The sequence below is a fragment of the Watersipora subatra genome, chromosome 1, assembly GCF_963576615.1.
Source record: "Watersipora subatra chromosome 1, tzWatSuba1.1, whole genome shotgun sequence".
Lineage (NCBI taxonomy): Eukaryota > Metazoa > Bryozoa > Gymnolaemata > Cheilostomatida > Watersiporidae > Watersipora > Watersipora subatra.
This window is the reverse complement of record NC_088708.1, coordinates 74,671,978-74,691,985: the sequence shown is the minus strand read 5'-3', so window position 1 is coordinate 74,691,985 and position 20,008 is coordinate 74,671,978. Positions and strand designations below refer to the sequence as shown.

The window sequence follows — 20,008 nt, the reverse complement described above, 5'->3', positions numbered from 1 at the left end:
TATCTGATTGGCAACGCTATGAATCAGTTGCAATAATGCTGCAAATACAGGCAAACTTTTTATTCTTCTAAAATATTTTCATTAGCTCAATTTAAAATATAAATATCTAAAATTAAAATAAAGAATTTAGCAAAAGAAAAGACCATCAAATATACAAATCTCTATTTGGGTTCCTACTAAGCATTAGATAGTGCATAGAGGGCACAAGATATTTTATAGACAGAGACGCTAGCTCTTCACACTTATGCATGACTTCACCCGCAGGTGAGTCCATATTACATGCTCATAATATCTAAGAATGAGAGAGCGAGCAATGCAAGGGTGCTCTCGCTCACCAAGGGCCTGTCGGAGCCATCAAGCAACGCTTGCAGTTCGGTATCAGACAGTAGCGATGTGCACAATATTTCTCACACTGTGCGAGCATGAAGGCCTGGTAAACTGCTGATATGAAGAGGTGGTTTAGAAGCGTACCAACTAGGTTGTCGGTTCACTCAGAAAGTCCTCCGGTATCTGGTTCATAACGCTGTTCACATACTCAGCCACATCCCATTCTGTTTGCTTGCTTATAAATGGCATCTCCTGCAAAACGGGAAAAGCGCTGAAGCTACAATTCTTGTGATTAGAAATAAAGAGTTATACTTCATAGCTTTTTTTGAAGGCCTGAACACAAGAGGTTCGCAACTCCCATGACAGAGCGCCGAAGCATGTCTAAAGATTGATAGTGAAGCACTGTTGTCATTCCTTTTATGTATGCTTTCTCGACTTGCTTGCTTTCCTAACTTTTTAAATGGCTTTCAATTAGTAGCAGCTACTACTATAAATATTCACTGAACATCGTCTGTCCTAGAAACTGCAGTAGGTTTTACCTGCCACTTGACTAAGCTACTTGAGATCCGAGCCTAGCAGATAAGCTTGCCATATGTAAATCAACCGCATAGCATGTTATGGCATCAATTATATGGCAAATTTTCTTGAGATGGGTAAAAAATGAGAGACAAATTGACAAGAGCGCTACAAGCTCAAGAAATTATACTACTAATTGAGCACCGATCTGCATCGGCTGTATTACCTCAATATAGACACCAGGTTATTTATGGTACAAGATAAAGGTGTAAAGTGAATCACCTACCAACAGTTCTTTGTATTTGGGTCTCAAAGCCTGATCTTTAGTTAAACTACAAAAGGAGAATGTGTGTCCAGCACTTATATAGATGTGATTTCAGGCATACATGTTAAAGCTTGTGATCTCACTTGTGGAGATAGCCTAGAAGATTATAAAATGTCTATGATATGAATTAATTTGCCTTGCAGACTTTGACTATCAGGCTTTAGAAAAACACGTAGTCATGATTACTTTATCAGGGTTAGGACAGGAATGCAATTGAACTATGGAACTGTGTTTGACACACAGACAATGGAAACTATAAGGAGATGGTGCCAACTAAGTTACATCTTAAGCATACCACTGTCACCCCACGACTCACCATTTGTTAACAAAGGTGACCAAGTCTGGAGAGAATGTGCTGTCAGCCATATCAAGTTGGGGAGCATCACCCTGGACCACCTGGGTCAGCTGATCAAACACACTATTCCATTTTCTGTATGGAAATCGTCCTGTTGCCACCTCAAACTGTAAATACCACAGATACATGACATAAGACAGATCCAGAAGTTCAACTGCTGAGTATCTGGTGTAATTAAGAATTGCTATCACAAATGCATTTCTGATGTCAACTGTATACCCGCTACACTCTTAATGCTTATTCACCCCTTTTGACACATTTGTCATGCAATAATATGCGGTCTTGAAGCTTCCAAAAATAGATTTGGTATTTTAAGGATGCTGACGGATTTACAATTTGAACTCGTGTGATATTCCCTTTATAACAATACAGCCAGCCACTCGTGTGATATTCCCTTTATAACAATACAGCCAGCCACACATGTATGCTAAATCTACCCTAGGACACTTATGTATTCGCGGCATCTAACTTTCGCGTTTTCGCGGTGTCATCCTCTCGCGAAAGTTTCATGTGCGAAACTAAACTATCATAACAAACGAGCGAAAAAGCGAAACTAAATAGCTTTGTTCATTGATACTGTAGAATGGAATTTTATAACGACATTTATTTTAACGTTTTTAACGACCACTATAGCATCGTTAAAATATAAACCAACAAAATAATTTGACTATCAAAATTTATTACGTTATTATTTTGCAATTAATTATGATTATTTTTCCATTAAGAATGATTTATAATGATAGGAATTTGATGTCAATGCACACGAATTAGTAGATTATCGTTTGCTGGGGACATCAATCAATGCAGTGAGCACCGTGTGTTGAAAGAAAATAAGACACATGCACTGACACTCGCAGTACTACACAAGCAGCATGGCTCTGGAAAGGTTTGGATTCACCACTGACACCTCTTCAATAACTTTTCATTTTTTGAGATTTGTTTTGTTTTAAGTGATCTGACTGATGATACGTTTTTAAATTAAAATAGGCAAAACATGACTGCAGTTTAAATGCTCAGAAAAAGACATCTTTTTCTTTTGAGCGTTTTAACGAAGATCAATTTTGCGGATTTTATTTTAAGTTCATTCGGAGGCTTTTACGTTTTTAATGGGACATGGCCAATCGGGTGTTTCATAAAACTTAATCTTTTGCAAACCTTTATAAAAGTCGTTAAAAAAATATTTTGCCTCTGATGATGATAATAATGATGCCTAAGAACTACTAGAAATTGATGTTTGTCTCTATATGGCTTGGAATGAAGTGATATTCCACAGCGATAAAAACCGCGTCCATGGCCGTTGGGCAAATAACTTTTCGAATAAATGATGTTGAGGTCGAGTTATCTGAAGGAATTTATCATTGCGTTGGAACTGACCAAACAAATCCGTTTGAGTTGACCTTGTGTTTGAGATGAAATGTTACATTTTATCTGAGGGCGAGTTATCCGAGTTGGACTGCACTTACCGTAAAAAATTCCCAAAAAGTTGGGGCGGCTCAGCCGGCCAGCTAGCTGCCCCAGTAAAAACGGCCTGTTGATAGTCCAAGAAACAAATGGCAGCAAGCGATCAAATTGCATTATCGACCTTGCCTACACCATTCTACCTGCGGTTCACGATTACAAACTAGTCGCAAATTGAATTTTCTTTTATCGGTGAACTGAACCTGAGAAATCTAATTATGTTTGTTCCACTGCATTTATTTTCACAACACCATATTTTCGCACTCATCAGAGCTGCGAAATTAAGTTGCTCCGAAATTTTAGTCTGCGAGCTACTCACGAAACTAAATACTAGCGAAATATAAGTGTCCTAGGGTACACATCAACAACATAGTCATTAGCTCTATACAGTCAAACCTTGACATATTAAGTTAACCTATTCCGATATTTGCTTTGAATGTACTGATATATTTTATTTGTTCCATAGCTCCAAAAACAATTATAAATACTTTAAATAATTATATATAGTATTAAAATAAGTGCATTACATAGAAATAATTGAAAACTGAATGTAAAAAACCTGAATTATAAGAAACTAAACAAAGTAGCAATCTACACATGAGGTCTATTTTTACCCTTTTGGTGCTCTTCATTGCTGATGCAAAGGGCATTCAGGGGGCTGCTGATAAAAATACAAAGCTAACTTAACATGCTTTTTGTCTTTTTATTGCTTTTTTTACACTGCCATCTTCAAGTATCACAAACTCAAATCAAGGATTCAAACTTTCTACGTTTACTAGTTTCAGTCTTTCTTTTCATCACATCACTGCTACTTTCTTACTCATAATAACTCCTAGGGGGCTTTAAAAACTTCTTTTAACTCTTGCTACCGCATTCAATTCTGACCGAACGCTTATTCTGCCCAAATTATCTCGAACGGATTTTCGAAAAATTGATATACCGCTATTATTCAAGCAATATTTCGAGAATTGAAACAGATACTGTTTTACTGTAATTTTTGTACTGTTTTACAACTGATTCAGAACAAAATTCTCTACAAGATAAATATAAAATTGTTTAGTGAATCCCACTCGCGCAAAATGTCTGACGCTTTGTTTGGGTTCATTGAGCGCTTATTTTTGGAATTCATAACGATCTGGTTTTTCCGTTTTGAAAAATAATTAGAGATGGAATTGCTAAGCCGATGAAGCTATCCTTTGTTTTTTCATGACGTCATTCTATCGTTGTCTGCCATTTTTATGGACAACTTTTATCGTTAAAAACACGAAGCTTCTGCATTTAATTATTGCAAACAATGCTTTTGTTTGCAAATTTTTTATTTAGTATCAAAACAACACCGAAAAATACTATTAATCAAGAGAATGACGATCGTTTTCTACAACGATGGCGGCTCTTTCATGGACGAGCACATGTGCAAACAGGGTGACGACGTCAAATAAACAATGGATTGCTTCATTAGAGACAAAATTTGATTGGTCTGGCTAATGTGTGGGCTTCGTAATGAAAAGAAAAGTGAAACCCTATTTATTAGCCGATACATCGGCTTACAGTCAGTAATAATATTACCGCAAAAGCCGATACATCGGCTAACGGTAGCGCAAGAGTTAAAGAATTGTTTTCAGGTATTCGCTTATTTTTTTGCTATTATTTATTGTTTTAATGAAAAAAATCGTTTTCTTCATTGATCACTATTACCACTAGTACTAGCCTTCTTGTGTTCCACAACTTTAAAACTAAATAAAGAATGAAGCATTGTTTAATTCTTTTGAATCAAATTAAGTGAAGGGTCACTGCGTACATATGTACTTATTTACAAAACATTGTTTTTTAAAAATTACTTGGTATGTTAAAACAAATATTTCAGCAAATTTTACACCATGATTTAAAAAATCTTTTCGTTAAGGCGTAAGACAAGGTTTGACAATATAACGGAGAGGGCATACCAAGCAGTTCAACTTGCTGATATCAATCTTCTGCAAAAAGAAGCTATAACCTCAGTTTGAGACTGACAAGCTTATGAATTGAACAACAGTACGACTCTTTACAGGGTAGGATCAGAACTCACCAGCGTTATGCCTAAGCTCCATACATCAGACCTCACATCATATCCTTTTGTAGAATGATTTGGATCTATTCTTTCAGGCTACAATAAGAGTGATAAATTAACTTTGCGTTACTCCTATTTATCAGGTTTAATCAGCGGTAGCACAAGTTATAGACAGAAGATGACCTTGTACAAAGCGCCATGGCACTACATCAGTTGAACATGGTTAAAAAACTAAACCACTGCCAACAAGAGAACTATGCATCACTATGAAAGGATCTCAAGTTCTTTGAAAACAGCAACAACTACACAGTATTGTGACAGGGAATGAACACTGTCTTCCTGTGATTATAAAGTACTTACAGCCATATATGGTCGGCAGCCAGCATCCTGAGTCTTGGCTATGGAGTCTACTAGTTGGCCACTGATACCAAAGTCACATAATTTAATGTGGCCTTTCTTATCTAATAATATGTTGGATGGCTTAACATCTGAAAAAAATAATTTAACACATTACAAACCATGCACTACAATCGGTAGATGGTATAACATACTACAGTCAGTAGATGGTATAACATACTACAGTCGGTAGATGGTATAACATACTACAGTCGGTAGATGGTATAACATACTACAGTCGGAAGATGGTATAACATACTAGTCAGTAGATGGTATAACATACTACAGTCGGTAGATGGTATAACATACTACAGTCGGTAGATGGTATAACATACTACAGTCGGAAGATGGTATAACATACTAGTCAGTAGATGGTATAACATACTACAGTCGGTAGATGGTATAACATACTACAGTCGGTAGATGGTATAACATACTACAGTCGGAAGATGGTATAACATACTAGTCAGTAGATGGTATAACATACTACAGTCGGTAGATGGTATAACATACTACAGTCAGTAGATGGTATAACATACTACAGTCAGTAGTATAACATACTACAGTCAGTAGAAGGTATAACATACTACAGTCGGTAGTATAACATACTACAGTCAGTAGTATAACATACTACAGTCAGTAGTATAACATACTACAGTCAGTAGATGGTATACTACAGTCAGTAGATGGTATACTACTGACTGTACTACAAAAAGCACTCAAAATTATACTTGTTAGATTTGTTTTTTAAACTAATTTAAATCCATTTTCCACAAATTTCTACCAACTTGTATAAAAATGACGCTGTAAAAACACATTGTCAATCATAGAATTTTCTGCTAGCAGAATTGATGGTTGTCTAGCTAGTAATGAAGACAATCATTCAGGTTTGTCATAGTTGCGCTACTGCTCATCCGCAAGCATGAGACACAACTAAAGATCGTTTTATGAGAAACTACTCTGGATTAAAATAAAATTGTCATAAAAAATGTAGACTGTCTCTGTCACATCTTCAACACTGCATCATACTGTAGTATACATACTGTACTATACATACTGTACTACACATACTGTAGAATACATACTGTAGTATACATACTGTAGTATACATACTGTAGTATACATACTGTACTACACATACTGTAATATACATACTGTAGTATACATACTGTAGTATACATACTGTACTACACATACTGTAGTATACATACTGTAGAATACATACTGTAGTATACATACTGTAGTATACATACTGTAGTATACATACTGTAGTATACATACTGTAGTATACATACTGTAGTATACATACTGTAGTATACATACTGTAGTATACATGCTGTAGTATGCATACTGTAGTATACATACCGTAGTATACATACTGCTCAGTTATCTACATTTCCTAAATAGACTTTCATAGACTCCGGTAAATGCAGATATTTAAAAAAAAATTTATATTTGATGCGAAGAAATGTTGTGGGGGAATTATAATTAATTGATATAGTTTTGAAAACAGTTATATGTTATGATAATTAGACTAACATTCTGAATTTATATTCATTATTGGTGCATTAGAAATTAGTATCATGTAAAACTGCTATTATTTCTCCAAAAGGTTTTTGGAATAAAAAAATGGAGCTTTTTCCAACATAACACATCCGAATCCAATCTGAATGTGAAGTACCTAACTCCAGAAATCAAGGTTGACTGAGGCTATTTACTATGGCAAAAGGCAGCAGTATATAAAGGCAAATGTATATTAGTTACCTCTGTGTATAATGTTGAGCTGATCCTTTAAATAGTCTAGCGCATTCACAGTCTACAACAAGAATATATGGTAGCTACAGTGCAGGATTCACAGTCTACAACAAGAATATATGGTAGCTACAGTGCAGGATTCACAGTCTACAAGAATATATGGTAGCTACAGTGCAGGATTCACAGTCTACAACAAGAATATATGGTAGCTACAGTGCAGGATTCACAGTCTACAAGAATAAATGGTAGCTACAGTGCAGGATTCACAGTCTACAACAAGAATAAATGGTAGCTACAGTGCAAAATTTGCATGTTTAAAACCACATTTAATGCCTGTACATTAACAAATTACACATCGAATTATAAATGAGCAGGAAGAGAAGACAATCTCTTACAATTTACCACATAACAAGTACACTCATTCAAGTAGCTTGTCATCACAATTTTCCGAACCAGGCTTAACTAGACTTTCACCTCATATACAAGAGTCAGTGTACGCATAATAGTGAACATCCATTGTTCTTTACGCAGGGCATGAGCTTTTAGCCAGATTTCTCTCAATTCAAATATTTCCCATGAGTAAGGTCTCACTTGACCCACTGACTAGACAATGTAAAAGCTATTTATTCATGACTATTGCTATCACCAGTAACACGGAATAAAAGAAAATCACTGTTTATACAGCTCAGAGTAATCCAAATACAATGATCAAAATACAGAAGGCAATGACGTGCAAACCATGATGACAAGCTGATAAAGTCGAACCTCTACATACAAAGTTCATTTTCAGATTAGCTTCAAACGTTGAAGCCATCATATGTAGGAGAAAATGTTTTTATAAGAATACACTGTAATCATTAATTCCATAAACCTTAAGATAGCTTCGTAAAAACTAAATGCAAATAATTAAATTATTAAAAATAACGTAATAAAGTAATAATAAAAAATCAAAAATATATTTTCATTATTTATTTTAGAAACAAACATGCAAGCAGATGCGCGGCTAGGTGCGGCAATGTGGCAGCTCAAAAGTGAAGGTGAGGATAGAGATCTGCCTCGTAACTTACTCCAACTTAAAGCAAGCACAGTTTAAAATAGGTTAGCCTATAATAGATTAATATCATTTTTATATTTCATGTTCTCCCTTTCAATTTTCACCACAACCTTTTCACTTTCACTTGCAAAACTGTGATATGTCAACAGTCATGTTAGAAATTACCTCAGGCACAGAGCCAGATGCTTGCAGGAATTTTCTTTCCCATATTGGAACATGGCAATTATAACTAGAGGCTTGACTGGGTGGAAATAACCAACATCAAAGAGCTAAACTGACATGGTAAACTAGTTTAGAACATTCACTCGTACGGAAAACACATAAACTTTAACTGTGTGGAACATACATGTAGTTCACGTGCATGGCCTACCAACAGGACTGAGAGGGGGCTGAGAAATCAACACAAAAACAATGAGTATTTAGAATAGGCTGGAAGAGTAAAGTACTTACTGTCACAGAGATTTTGCCAAGCATCGGCTCTGGGATTGTGGTCTTCAAGGTTTTGTATACAAACTTGTAAAATTTGTCTAAAGATATGTCCATTAGCTCCATGCAAATCCAGCAGTCTCCCTGCACAAAAAAAACAAGATGAATTAATTAGCTATCAGCTACTCATCAGAGAAAATGAATTTCATTCCTCTAATAATGATGAAATTATACTGCGAGTAGCCCATAAGGATTATGCATAAATTGGATGTAAAATGGTTGCATGACAGTAATAGTATGCCCTCAACAGGTTATAGCAATGGAATAGGCACAGTAGTAGCAAAGCTAGTCGTGTGCTGTACAGACTTTTGGGCTCTGTACAGACTTGTGGACTCTGTACATGTTGTACAGAGTTGATAAACGCAGGTATTCCGCTGGGTCCATGAAACCCAGAAAAAGAGCTCTCTTTGAAGTATGATTAGTTACACAGAAAAGGAGACAGTATCCAGCCTTTCGAACAGAATCTCTTGGGCACTCGCAGACCTACTGGGTGGTCTTGACACACAATATAAACAAACATCAGCATCGTAAAAGATCACAGCAGCAATCAACGTATTTTCCTACCTCTTTAAATAGAGCACCAAAAAACTTCACAATGTACGGACACTCGTTGGACCTCATGACCACATCTAAGTCCATGAGCAGCTGCTTTTGTTCTTTCTCGTCAACTGTAGAGCGAATTCTCTGAATAATAAAATACGTTAGCTCTAGAACGTCAGACAGGAAGTCCGGTCACAACCAAAGCATTTGTTGACTAATCAGCAGTTAAACTGGCCAATGAACATGTGATAAGCGCTGCCATCCGAACACGTAGCATCCAAACAAGCAGAATTCAACACACCTTCACTGCCATGACCTTATGGCTCTTGTCATGTAGCATTTTGTTGACAGTGCCAAAGTTTCCTCGGCCAATCTCTCCGATATCCTCAAGGTCTTCCGCAGTGAAATCGTATATCTAGGACAGACGAGGCCAGTTGAAAAGTGTATGTGTACAATTAGTATGCAAATATTATACATGTATGTGTAACGGTAAGTGGAAAAGTGTGTGAGATTATTTGATGAAAACATGACAATAATCTCCGGCATGCAGTCCGGAGATCACATATAAATCTCATACAAGTTAGTAAAAACCAAAATGTTTACAAAGATAAAACAATGGACGCCATAACATGCATTTTAATCAAAGCCAAAGGACTAAAAATATTTTTACTTGAAATTTTCCACATGCTGAAGTGATAACTTAATTTTAAAAACTACGCTGACATGTTTAAAATGAACAGAAGTTCAATGAAAGTATTGCAAGCCAAGATTTTGCACTGTCAAACATACACTGGTTTTCTGTAAACGGTTACATTACCAAGAAAAGGTTTTGAAAACCAAAGGTTTTGATTTGCTTGTCAAAATTAAACATAGCAAGAAAACTATAAGCTCCGTTGCTTTAACACAATGGGTAAATAAATATCAACTGTCTGTGTGCCCTAGCGCAGTAAGATTACGAAATGTATTAACGTGAAAATACGTTTTCAAGAAGAATTAATTTTCTACATTGTTTTAGATAACACAGATGTTAGACATGAAACCCCACAGAGTTCAGTACAATCATAAGTAAACGCTTGACCCATCTCGATTAGACATCAAACCTTCGCATTCTCTATTTCAACTGCTGTGCTTTGCAGGAAATCGGGAAAACTTCTTGTAAACTTGCATGCAAAATGTTATAAACAAACTGACATTCAACAGATTTACCTGATCTGGAGAGATTTTTAATTTGCCAGTAGCTTCTATGCTCTTGGTTCGCATATATAGTTTCTCACTAAAATACAAACAAAATGGCTACCGTTCAGCTCTTTCATCGCATATCCACTGTTTAAAGAGTAACTCATACTGAAGTCAGTTCTTGAATACTATTTTAAATATAATCATTTAGAACAATGGTTTTAATAGCCATGTAAAGATCAAGAAAGCAAAAATACTAAAGATTAAAAAGTAGACTAAAAGTATATTAAAGACATTAATTATAATAGTGCTAACAAATACGTTGTGTCAATGTCATATGCTCTCAAGCAGTGTCCGACTTTTAAATGGAATACACATGATTGCAATTTCATTTTGATGATTGGCAAAATTGTCAATTATCAACATAAATAGCCTGAAGGTAATTAATGTTATGTCGGGTATAATAGCTAGAGTACAATAACGTTTTGATGAGAAGATCATACACACATTTAAATTCATGGTAGTGAATTTTCCATAAATTTCATGCAGATACAAGTTGACAGTTTGCCAACTGCATGCATGTAGCATGAGATACGAGGTTATTAAACAAACAACTTAACATATTTCAATTTCTGCATACATACATTTGAGTAGGGTATCCAACTTCGGAAAAAAAGGAGGAAGGGGTGACACCATCGTGAACACTGCTGATGCTACTGGCAGCACTATCACCACTCGCTGTTCTACTGGCTGCACTGAGGGGGCTCCTAAAAGGAAAGGGTTGTCTGCCCTCTGAATCAGCATTGGCTCCGGGAGAGCCGCTTCCAAAGTTTAACTTCAAACGGTTTCGTTTTCCTGTTAATAGCAAAACCGAACTAGCACATAAAAACAGTTAATTGCATTTCATTATCACAAGATGTACTATGGAGCTCCTCGCAAAACTTCTGTGAAACTAACAGTCTGATGTTTTTGTGAGCAAGTGGAAAAACCATTCAGCAGAAAAAAACATATGTTAACTAGAATTAGTGTAACTACAATCTTGGCCCAACAAACAGTTCATTGATTTTAACCAGTTTATTTTCTCGCTATTCAGAAGCTGCTATTAGTTTCATGAAACTTGGCGAGATGGAGACAAAACAAAGCAATTAACAAGCTAAGGTGAAACAACAAAAAATCACAGCCAACATTTGTTACATTTTGGTTTGATTATATTAGAATACTTCAGCCCCCAACTTTAGTGGCATCAAACAACTATGAGCATATTTGCTTATATAGTGAATAAAACGACTTATAAACTAGGATCCAGCTTTTATAAACTAATAAAAAATAGATAGTAAAGCCTTGGAGGCCAACCAATGTCTAAATAATAGCTGACAACCAATAGCTGAAATAAACCTAGTTAGGTCATGATTTCTTGCAAACCATGTTAATATCAACCAAACGTTGATTTTTTATGTGCACAAGGAATTTGGTCTTAAAAACATTTAAATAAACTAAAAATTGAATATGCAATTAGTTGATTATATTTATTATTTTTACCAAAAAAACTGAGGTATTCAGACTTGAGGAAAATATTAATTATTATGCTTTTGATTACATATTGTCATATTTATACTGAGGCATAACTCAATTACAGTTAAAGGTATTTTAACACTATTAAAAACGTACATTTGATCAGAAAGCAAAAGTTCTTAACAGACAGAGAAGAGACTTGATTACCAGAAATATGGGTGTCATAACATCTTCGGCATCAGTAAAATTAGATTGTTACTTTTGCATATCGGTATGTAAAAATCATAAGTACGACTCCTGTCTGCATAAGTGCACGACAACAAACTGAGTATATGATGGCTGTCAAAGACAATGAGCATGGGGTAAGATTACTTTTCCTACTCTTCATGTGACGGCTTAACACAATATACATAGCAACAACTACCACAACACTAAAAATGGTTTCTTGATGAATAAAAAACAATCAGCCTAACATTAATGCTGTTTCGATAATGTTAATTAATAAATTAATGATATATAGTGGTAAAATGTTCAAAGAAACTAGGACACACCCTGGCTTGTCGCCATCTTGAATTTCTTTTTGAAGCCGCTTACAAGGTATCTCAGGGTTATAAGAAGCCCATTTGATGACTCATGTATGGCGCAGCCGCTGGTGTTTAAAAGTAACCGTCTATTGATGAGCAATGATCAGCGTGCAAGTAGTGCAATGCGTAAACGGTGAGTCATTCGCTTCAGCATTTCTGCATTGGGAATATCCCCTACGTCATGTAGGTCACATGATCGTGCGTTTAAAATCGAGCCAAACAACACACGCTATTGGTTCGTGCGGTAACAGTTCAAGAGAGCGTTACTCTCAATGTCGTAAAATTAACTCGCGCATCACAGACTTAGTCTACGGATATTAGTCTACGACTCTACGAGCCAGACCATTGTTGTATTGATCCTTTTTTAGCTGGTTTGCGGACGGCAAAGTGCGTACTGATCCTTACAAAGATAAAATTGGACTGCACGCTATGTCATGTTTTCGTGCACAGCCTGCCGCGCTCGTAACAATAATGTGTATAAATTATTTTAAATGGCAGAAATTATCAATGCTACTTAGATTTATTACAACATAGTTAAACGTATAAAGTAGAAAATTCATTAGTTAAGATTGTTACTTAATAGTCACTTTCTATTTTTTTTTATATAAGTAACATATCATTTGGAAATAAAATGATGTATATTATTTCAGTATTAGCGAAAGCCAAATGAGATATTTTGATGATAAATTGATTGATTAATTGATTGTTGTTGATTATTAAACTGTTTAATGATTAAAAATAATACATTAACTAAACAGAAAAATGCCCTTTTTTGCGGGTCAAGATGAAAGGATAATATTTGACAGTGTATAAATACAATCTACAGTGTAGCCAGTGTAATTGTTCCTGTACAGATTTTTACAGTGTTATAATGATATAATATTGTGACGATAATATAATAATATATATAGAATGATACTTGGAAATAAAGATTGTATGAGTTGATTGAAATTGATTAAAAGTAGATTGGCAATTTTTGAGGTTTATATTCCATGAGTGATTGTGCTGTGTCCTCTGAGATTTGGTCTCTGCAGCCAGACCTGTCAACCTGGTGCTATGCAAATGAGGGAGAAATTAGCCTCTAAAGCCTTGCGCTAGCGAAAAAGTTTTTAAATGGAACCTAGGCAGATTAACATTGTATTTCAGCTCTAAAATTATGCTTAAGTGAATTACAAAAATATAAAAACAAATCACGGGCAACTTTACGAACTTAATGTTCTATTTTTCAGTTCTGCAAAAAACGTATTATATCCATAGGGATGAACATAATGTAAACACAAAACTCTCAAAATTTTACTGTAAATAAATTTGGTAATTATACAGGGATGCTATATCATCTCTACATTTGAGTCTGCTCTGGTTTGAGATGTTTGAGATGAGGTAGCTGCTGCTCCTTGATGTTTCAAGTTGTAGGTTTTGGCTGACTTTTTAAGACTATTGAGTAGGTCAGCTTTCAACTCTGTTTCAAAGCAGCAGGTAGAAAAGTTTATTTTGGTGGCTGTCAGAGCATTCGCTGTTTCAGAACATATATTTAGGTCAGCCCTAGCCGCTACATGTATTTTTTAGGCATAGAAAAAACGCGTTTTGTTGCTGCATTACTGTGAGCTATGCAGAGGATGTCCCTCGTTAAAGTCGTCAGTAAGGGGTAACACTCTAATGCCATAGCATCCCAAAACTTTGCTTTGCAAAAAATTACCGAATGATAATTCTATGCACGAAGCCATAAGAATGTGTCTTTGGCGATACAGTGAGTCTTCCGTTATCATTAGATTATGCGCATCGCGTTAATGCCATAGCGACTGATAAAAAAGGCTTGGTATTTTATTCTAGAGCACAAAACATAAATCCGGGAGATTATATTTTTGCGGGAAGGTAATCTCAATTCCAGGAGGGTCCAACAAAATCCGGGAGAGTTCACAAATCTGTCTGCGGCTCGGGTTTCCATTCCATTAACATCAGTCGGCCCTAGTCGCCGCAAAACCGAACCTCAAGCATCAGTTTGTAACTATAGGCTTTAGCGTTGCCAGCTACTCCCCAGTGTAGGTATAGCCTTGTTATAGCCTGGCCTTGGCTGTCATCTGGATTGAGTATTGTTAGAACATCGGTCTTTTCGTGAGATTAAGGAACGAGATGACTGATTCCCAGTTTACTGTCAAGGGGTTAATATGTGCTCTGGCGACATCATAGTCTGCACAGAGGTTCAGGTAGTGATTCGCTGTTTGTTCTTTTATTAAAAAGGTGCATATTGGGGTGTATGTTAGATTTAACCTGTATTGGAAGGAAAAAAGCCTGCTATGACCAGTTAGAAGGTCACACAGTGCCCCAACAGCCTTTCTGTAGCCATCCAATAGCAGTGGGTGATGGAACAAATGTTTTGGAGTCCTCGTAGGGAGTAGGCCATTTGAGCACATACCATTCTTGAGCTGCGCATTCCATTGCCGTATCCATTCATTCTGAATGCAGTCGTTGATCTTGCTTCTTGAAAGATTTTGTGGTTTCAATTCTGTAAGTTTAGTTGTTTAATGGACCAGTTTCCTTATGTCGGACGTGAGTTTAAGGGTGAATGTACTACGAGGTGTGTGAGAGCATGGATAGGTTATTAGTTTTTACCAGTCCTCTGGTAAGTTGTAATCGCTCTTTGGTGTATAGAAGGCTTATAGGTTGGATGTTCGCCAGTCAATGTAGTGATTTGCTGGGAGGGTTGTAGTGAGCTCTGAGGAGCAGTTTAATAGGACCATGTAAGGAGATCTTAGTCTTGTGATCACATAGAGAGGCACCGTAGAGTGCTTTTGGCATGAAAACTTGTGCGAGGATTCTTCGTGAGGTTTCTGGGTACAGTCCAGCATAGATGAAGGGTTTCAGCATATCTATACGTTGAGTGAGGCGTTTGGTACTCATGCTGTATTGTTTCTCAAAGGTCAGGTTTTCATCTATGGTTATACCAAGGAGGAGTTAGAAATTTTTATGATGTTAGTATTTATAATTGGGGATGTGATATCTCTTTTGAATACTACAATATCTGTTTTCTGGCAGTTGATGAGTAGATTCCAACGACCCATCCAAGTTTGTATCTGTTGGCAGTTGTTCTCAATTTTCGTCTGAAGTTCTGTCAAGTCTCTTCCAGTCATCAGGACAGTGCAATCATCAGTATATTGTAACCCTGTACCAGCTATGTTTGACATCATGTCTCTTATGTAAATGATGAAGAGAAGTGGGGATAGCACACTCCCTTGTGGAAGGCCTATCTGACATTTGGATGCTGGGTGGATATAGTTGTTGATTTTGAGGTTGATTTCTCGTTTGGAGAAAAAGGAGTCAATGACATGGAAGTAGTTACCTCTCAGTCCTAATTTTTGCAGACGGTAAAACATATGTTGGGGATTAACTGTGTCATAAGCCTTTTGAAGGTCTAAGAACAGTGCAGCTGTACATAATTTGTTCTTTGTGTAGTGAGTGGTTTCAGTCAGAAGGTTGAGTGAATACATCAATGTGCGTCTTTCCTGCCTGAATCCAAACTGGGAGTTAGGTATAAGTGACCAGATTTCAACAAGTAATCTGAGGCGTCATTCCATTATCCTCTGGCATCTTCCCAATGTGAGAACCTATTGTGATAGGTCTGTATTAGCTGACATCCTCATAGTCTGGCTTCCCAGGTTTTCTTAAGAAAATAACAAGATTTGATGAATTCCGTGGCCATTGATGGGCGGAGACAACCTTGTTAAATAAGCAGAGCAGGGCAATCAAAGAGAAGTTCTTTCCCTGTTTTAGCATTTCCGGATGAATTCCATCAAAGTCAGAGCTTTTCCAGAAGTTTTTAGTTTGGTAAGAGCTTGTGTTATCTCATGAATTGTGATGGGTTGACTCAGCTGTTGGAACTGGTTGTTGTATGACGGTATGGCAGATTTTTGGGTCAATGTTGGTGGCGTCTGAGAAGAAAAGTTACTTGACCCTCCAAATATTTTGTTGAACATACACGTGTGCTGCCTTGCCTGCGTCGTCTTCACTGATCTCTCCATTTGTGTTGATGATATCTCCTACAAGTTTCTCTCCCTGTTTATAGAACAAGGACTTGAATTCCTTCCAGAAGTTTTCTCCATTGTGGTCATTGAGTTTCATAGATTTTGATTCAAGGTAACTTTGCTGTGCTGCAGATAGTGTTGCTTTGAATTGTGTTTTGATTTGCTCTAGTTTATCTCCATTTTCATATGTAGATCTATATTTGAACTGTCTTCTTGCCTCCCTGAGTTGCGTTGACAGCTCAGGAAGTTTTTTGTTCAAGTAAGGTTTATTATGGGTGTTAGATACTGCCATTGGAACAGAGGGCTCTTTACACGTGAGTAATATACTCTTAAGGGTCTTCCAGATGTTCTCAGGATCAAATGATGTACAAAAGTCTGACATGCTTTTCTTGCACATTGTTTCCACTGTGCAGCTGAACCAATACCAGTCTGCCTCATTCCATCTATAGTATTTGGTTGGTATGGCTGTAGGTTTTTGTCTATCAAGTATGGTGATTACTGGGACATGCCCTCTCTGGGGAGCGCCGGTGAATAGTTCAACTGTGTCGTCAGTAAACTCGTCATTCCTGCAATGTCTGGCAATGTTTCCGGTAGCAACAAATAGGTCAATGAAGCATGATCAATTGTTGCAAAGGAAGGTGGGTTTGTCGTGTTTGTAAACAACCTCCAGGTTTAATCTTTTGATGAAGTCTATTAATGTAACTCCCATTCGGTTCTGTTTATGATCTCCCCATGATCCATGATGGGCATTTAAGTCACCAAGTAACATAGGACCATTTATCTTCATGTATAGTACCTGGTTAATGATGTTCTGGGTGGTTGCTAGAATTTCTTGTAGTTCCTCAGTTCCACCAGGCAGAGCATTCACAGACCAAATAAAGTAGCAAAGGCCTACAATCTGGCATATAGTGACTATCATGTCTGCATTTAATGGCTCCAGTTCTGTGTATCTAGTGACATGGATGTCATTCTTCACCAGCAATGCCACTCCACATTGTTTAGTGCTAACTGGGTTGGGTCTAAGAATGCATTTCATGTTTCGTAGACTACGATGTGGAAGTTCAGCTATTTTTGTTTCAGAAAGGCAAACTATGTCAAAATCTTTATTCCAGATATACTTATCTAAAGCCATTACAGTATTGTTTGACATGCCATTGATGTTGAGTTGATAAACAACAAACGCCATTTTGAAGCTCTTGGTGTCGTTGAGTGATTTTAGCCAGTCTCCTTTTGAACTTCTTGCGTTTGTTTTTCTGATCAGAGCTATGGTTGCCTTTACAGTTTTTACAAGTGGGTTGTTCGGTGCAAATTAAATGAGAGCTGACATTGCTGTCTTCTCCACAGTGTGGACAGGCTTTTTCTCTATCACATTGGGTTGACGAGTGTCCAAAACGCCAGCAATTTGTACAGTATCTGACATGGGGCCTCCATTCCCGGGCCTCAACTCTGACATATTGGCTCTGACTGGCTAATTTGATACCTTCCTCGATTGCTTTTGTTAGATCTTCTGGAGTTTGGAAGAATATCTTTGCTGTTCTGAGCCTTTGTTTGGTGGGACCTTTGGTTATCCTGATGAGTGTTGTGTCTGAAAACAACATGTCTAGATCATTCTTGAGATCATCATCATCCATATCTAGTGGAAGTCTCTTTGCTACGCCTACAGTATTGTTGACTTGTTTGGTGGGAGTCTGATGCTAGAAGAACCAAATATTTCCCCTGACCTCCATTGTTCTATGATCAATTTCTTCATACCTTCGGTGGCTACTTGAACCATCAGTTTATTTCTCTTGTGGGGGTAGTGTGTTATCCTGTCAATTATTACTTTGTCTATGTGCTTACCAATATCTCTCCTCACTTTGTCATCTGAGTTGGCTTGATCAGTGTTGGTGATGTTCTCTATGATGACAATTTTCTCTATCTGGAATTGGATGCTTCCTGATTTTCCTGCATTCAATTGAGCTTTAGTGAATTGCGAGGTTTTCATTTTTGGGTGCTTGCCGTGTGTTACAGTTGTCCATTCTTTTTCATCACCATGTGTATCCTGATGTTCAACAGCATTATTGACTGGTGGACTGAGTTGAAGTGGTTGAGTTGTGTGTTGGGCTGTCTTCGGTTATCTGCTGGGGTTTTTGTATCAGGTAGCTTATCTTTGGTCCAACAGTATGTCGCAGCTCTTTGTTTTCTTTTTCCATTTTTTCGATACACGTTTCCATTTCTCTCTGACTTTTCCGGTGAACAGATTCCATGGAGAGAAGTTTTTGTTTTAACTTTTGAATCAAGAGCAGTGCTATGTTGCGTGAAAGTTCATGTTTATACCGATTGTGATAGGCTGGCTTTGGAACTGTTGGTTAGACGTATCCCCCTTTTCTAGGGTTGTGGGGGTCATGGTATCGTCATGTGTAGCTTCGCTCCATATCATGTTGTTATTTGAATGTTGGTATGTTTCAAATGTCAGTGCTCACATTACAGGCTCCTCCCTGTGGTATATTGTTTTGGGGAAGAGCTTCATTGCATTTTCAAGTGCTGTGAGTTTTTTCCTTGAATCCGTTTTCTTCTTTTTGGGCAAGAGTGATATGAGTCTAGCCATGTTTCCGAAAGAATAAGATATAGCTAGTTTTCCTTGTATGAAAACAGTACCCGTGTCGAATACTGTGATATATAGTGATTGCTGGTTGTTGCCGAATTGTACACCCTGGTGAATGAAAGTCGGCTCTGTGCTATATTCATGTCGTAAGTTGCTGATCCATTCTTCCTTATATCCCGGATGTCAATTTGCAGCAACAGACTCGTGGTGTTGACAAGTGATTATTTCTTTTGACCTTTATGTGTAGATCTTACCTTCCTTGACAACAATTGACTTGTCATCTCATTTCTTGTGATAACTTTCTTCAATAGCACAGAGTGCTTAGTTCAGTGACATCATAGTGGTTTGACAGGTCAAAACTTGATTGGTGGTGTTTTTATCTGGATAATATCATTGAGATAGTATAAGGAAATGCTTTCTGGTGAACATAAGGAAGTCCTCATGATCTTCTGGCATATCATTGATTAGTAAAATCTCCTTTGGGTGTTTTGAGTCATAACCCTTGGATTCATATTGTTAGTTATTCATGAATTTATCCACACTAAGATTGCATGGACATGAGCTAAGGTGAACTTTGTTGAAGTATTTGTTGAAGTGATATTTCGGCGTTGTCTCATTTATTTAATTAATTTTTGATTTGAAATAAAATAAGATTTAACTGTGCAAGCTCTGATGCTTCACCATACGGCATCGACTGTGCCATTCACAGCAATTTAAGAGGAACCGAGATGTAAGTCGGATTTCTACCCCATCTGCACATGCACTCACAAGCATTCTCGCCGCGTTGGGCCTACTAGGATTTACACCAGCCTCCGCAAAATCAATATCTTCCTCCAAAATAAAAGTAAATACCCTGATCTTTGTTTTCATAATA

At 37.0% G+C, this 20,008-nt stretch overlaps 1 protein-coding gene and 1 pseudogene across 1 annotated transcript; both read right to left on the bottom strand.

Annotated features, from left to right (window-relative positions):
- Positions 1-45: 45 nt before the first annotated feature.
- LOC137409782 (dual specificity mitogen-activated protein kinase kinase 4-like) lies at positions 46-12,721 on the bottom strand. The gene is made up of 12 exons (XM_068095590.1): positions 12,499-12,721; positions 11,080-11,290; positions 10,466-10,532; positions 9,561-9,674; positions 9,284-9,403; positions 8,684-8,803; positions 7,189-7,240; positions 5,389-5,516; positions 5,047-5,124; positions 1,485-1,630; positions 1,130-1,175; positions 46-579 (listed from the first exon to the last, which is right to left on the bottom strand). Exons 1-12 carry the CDS (start codon positions 12,512-12,514, stop codon positions 475-477), a joined length of 1,203 nt encoding a protein of 400 aa, XP_067951691.1. The 5' UTR covers positions 12,515-12,721; the 3' UTR covers positions 46-474.
- Positions 12,722-17,668: 4,947 nt separating this feature from the next.
- LOC137391495 (uncharacterized) lies at positions 17,669-19,751 on the bottom strand (annotated as a pseudogene).
- Positions 19,752-20,008: the final 257 nt, after the last annotated feature.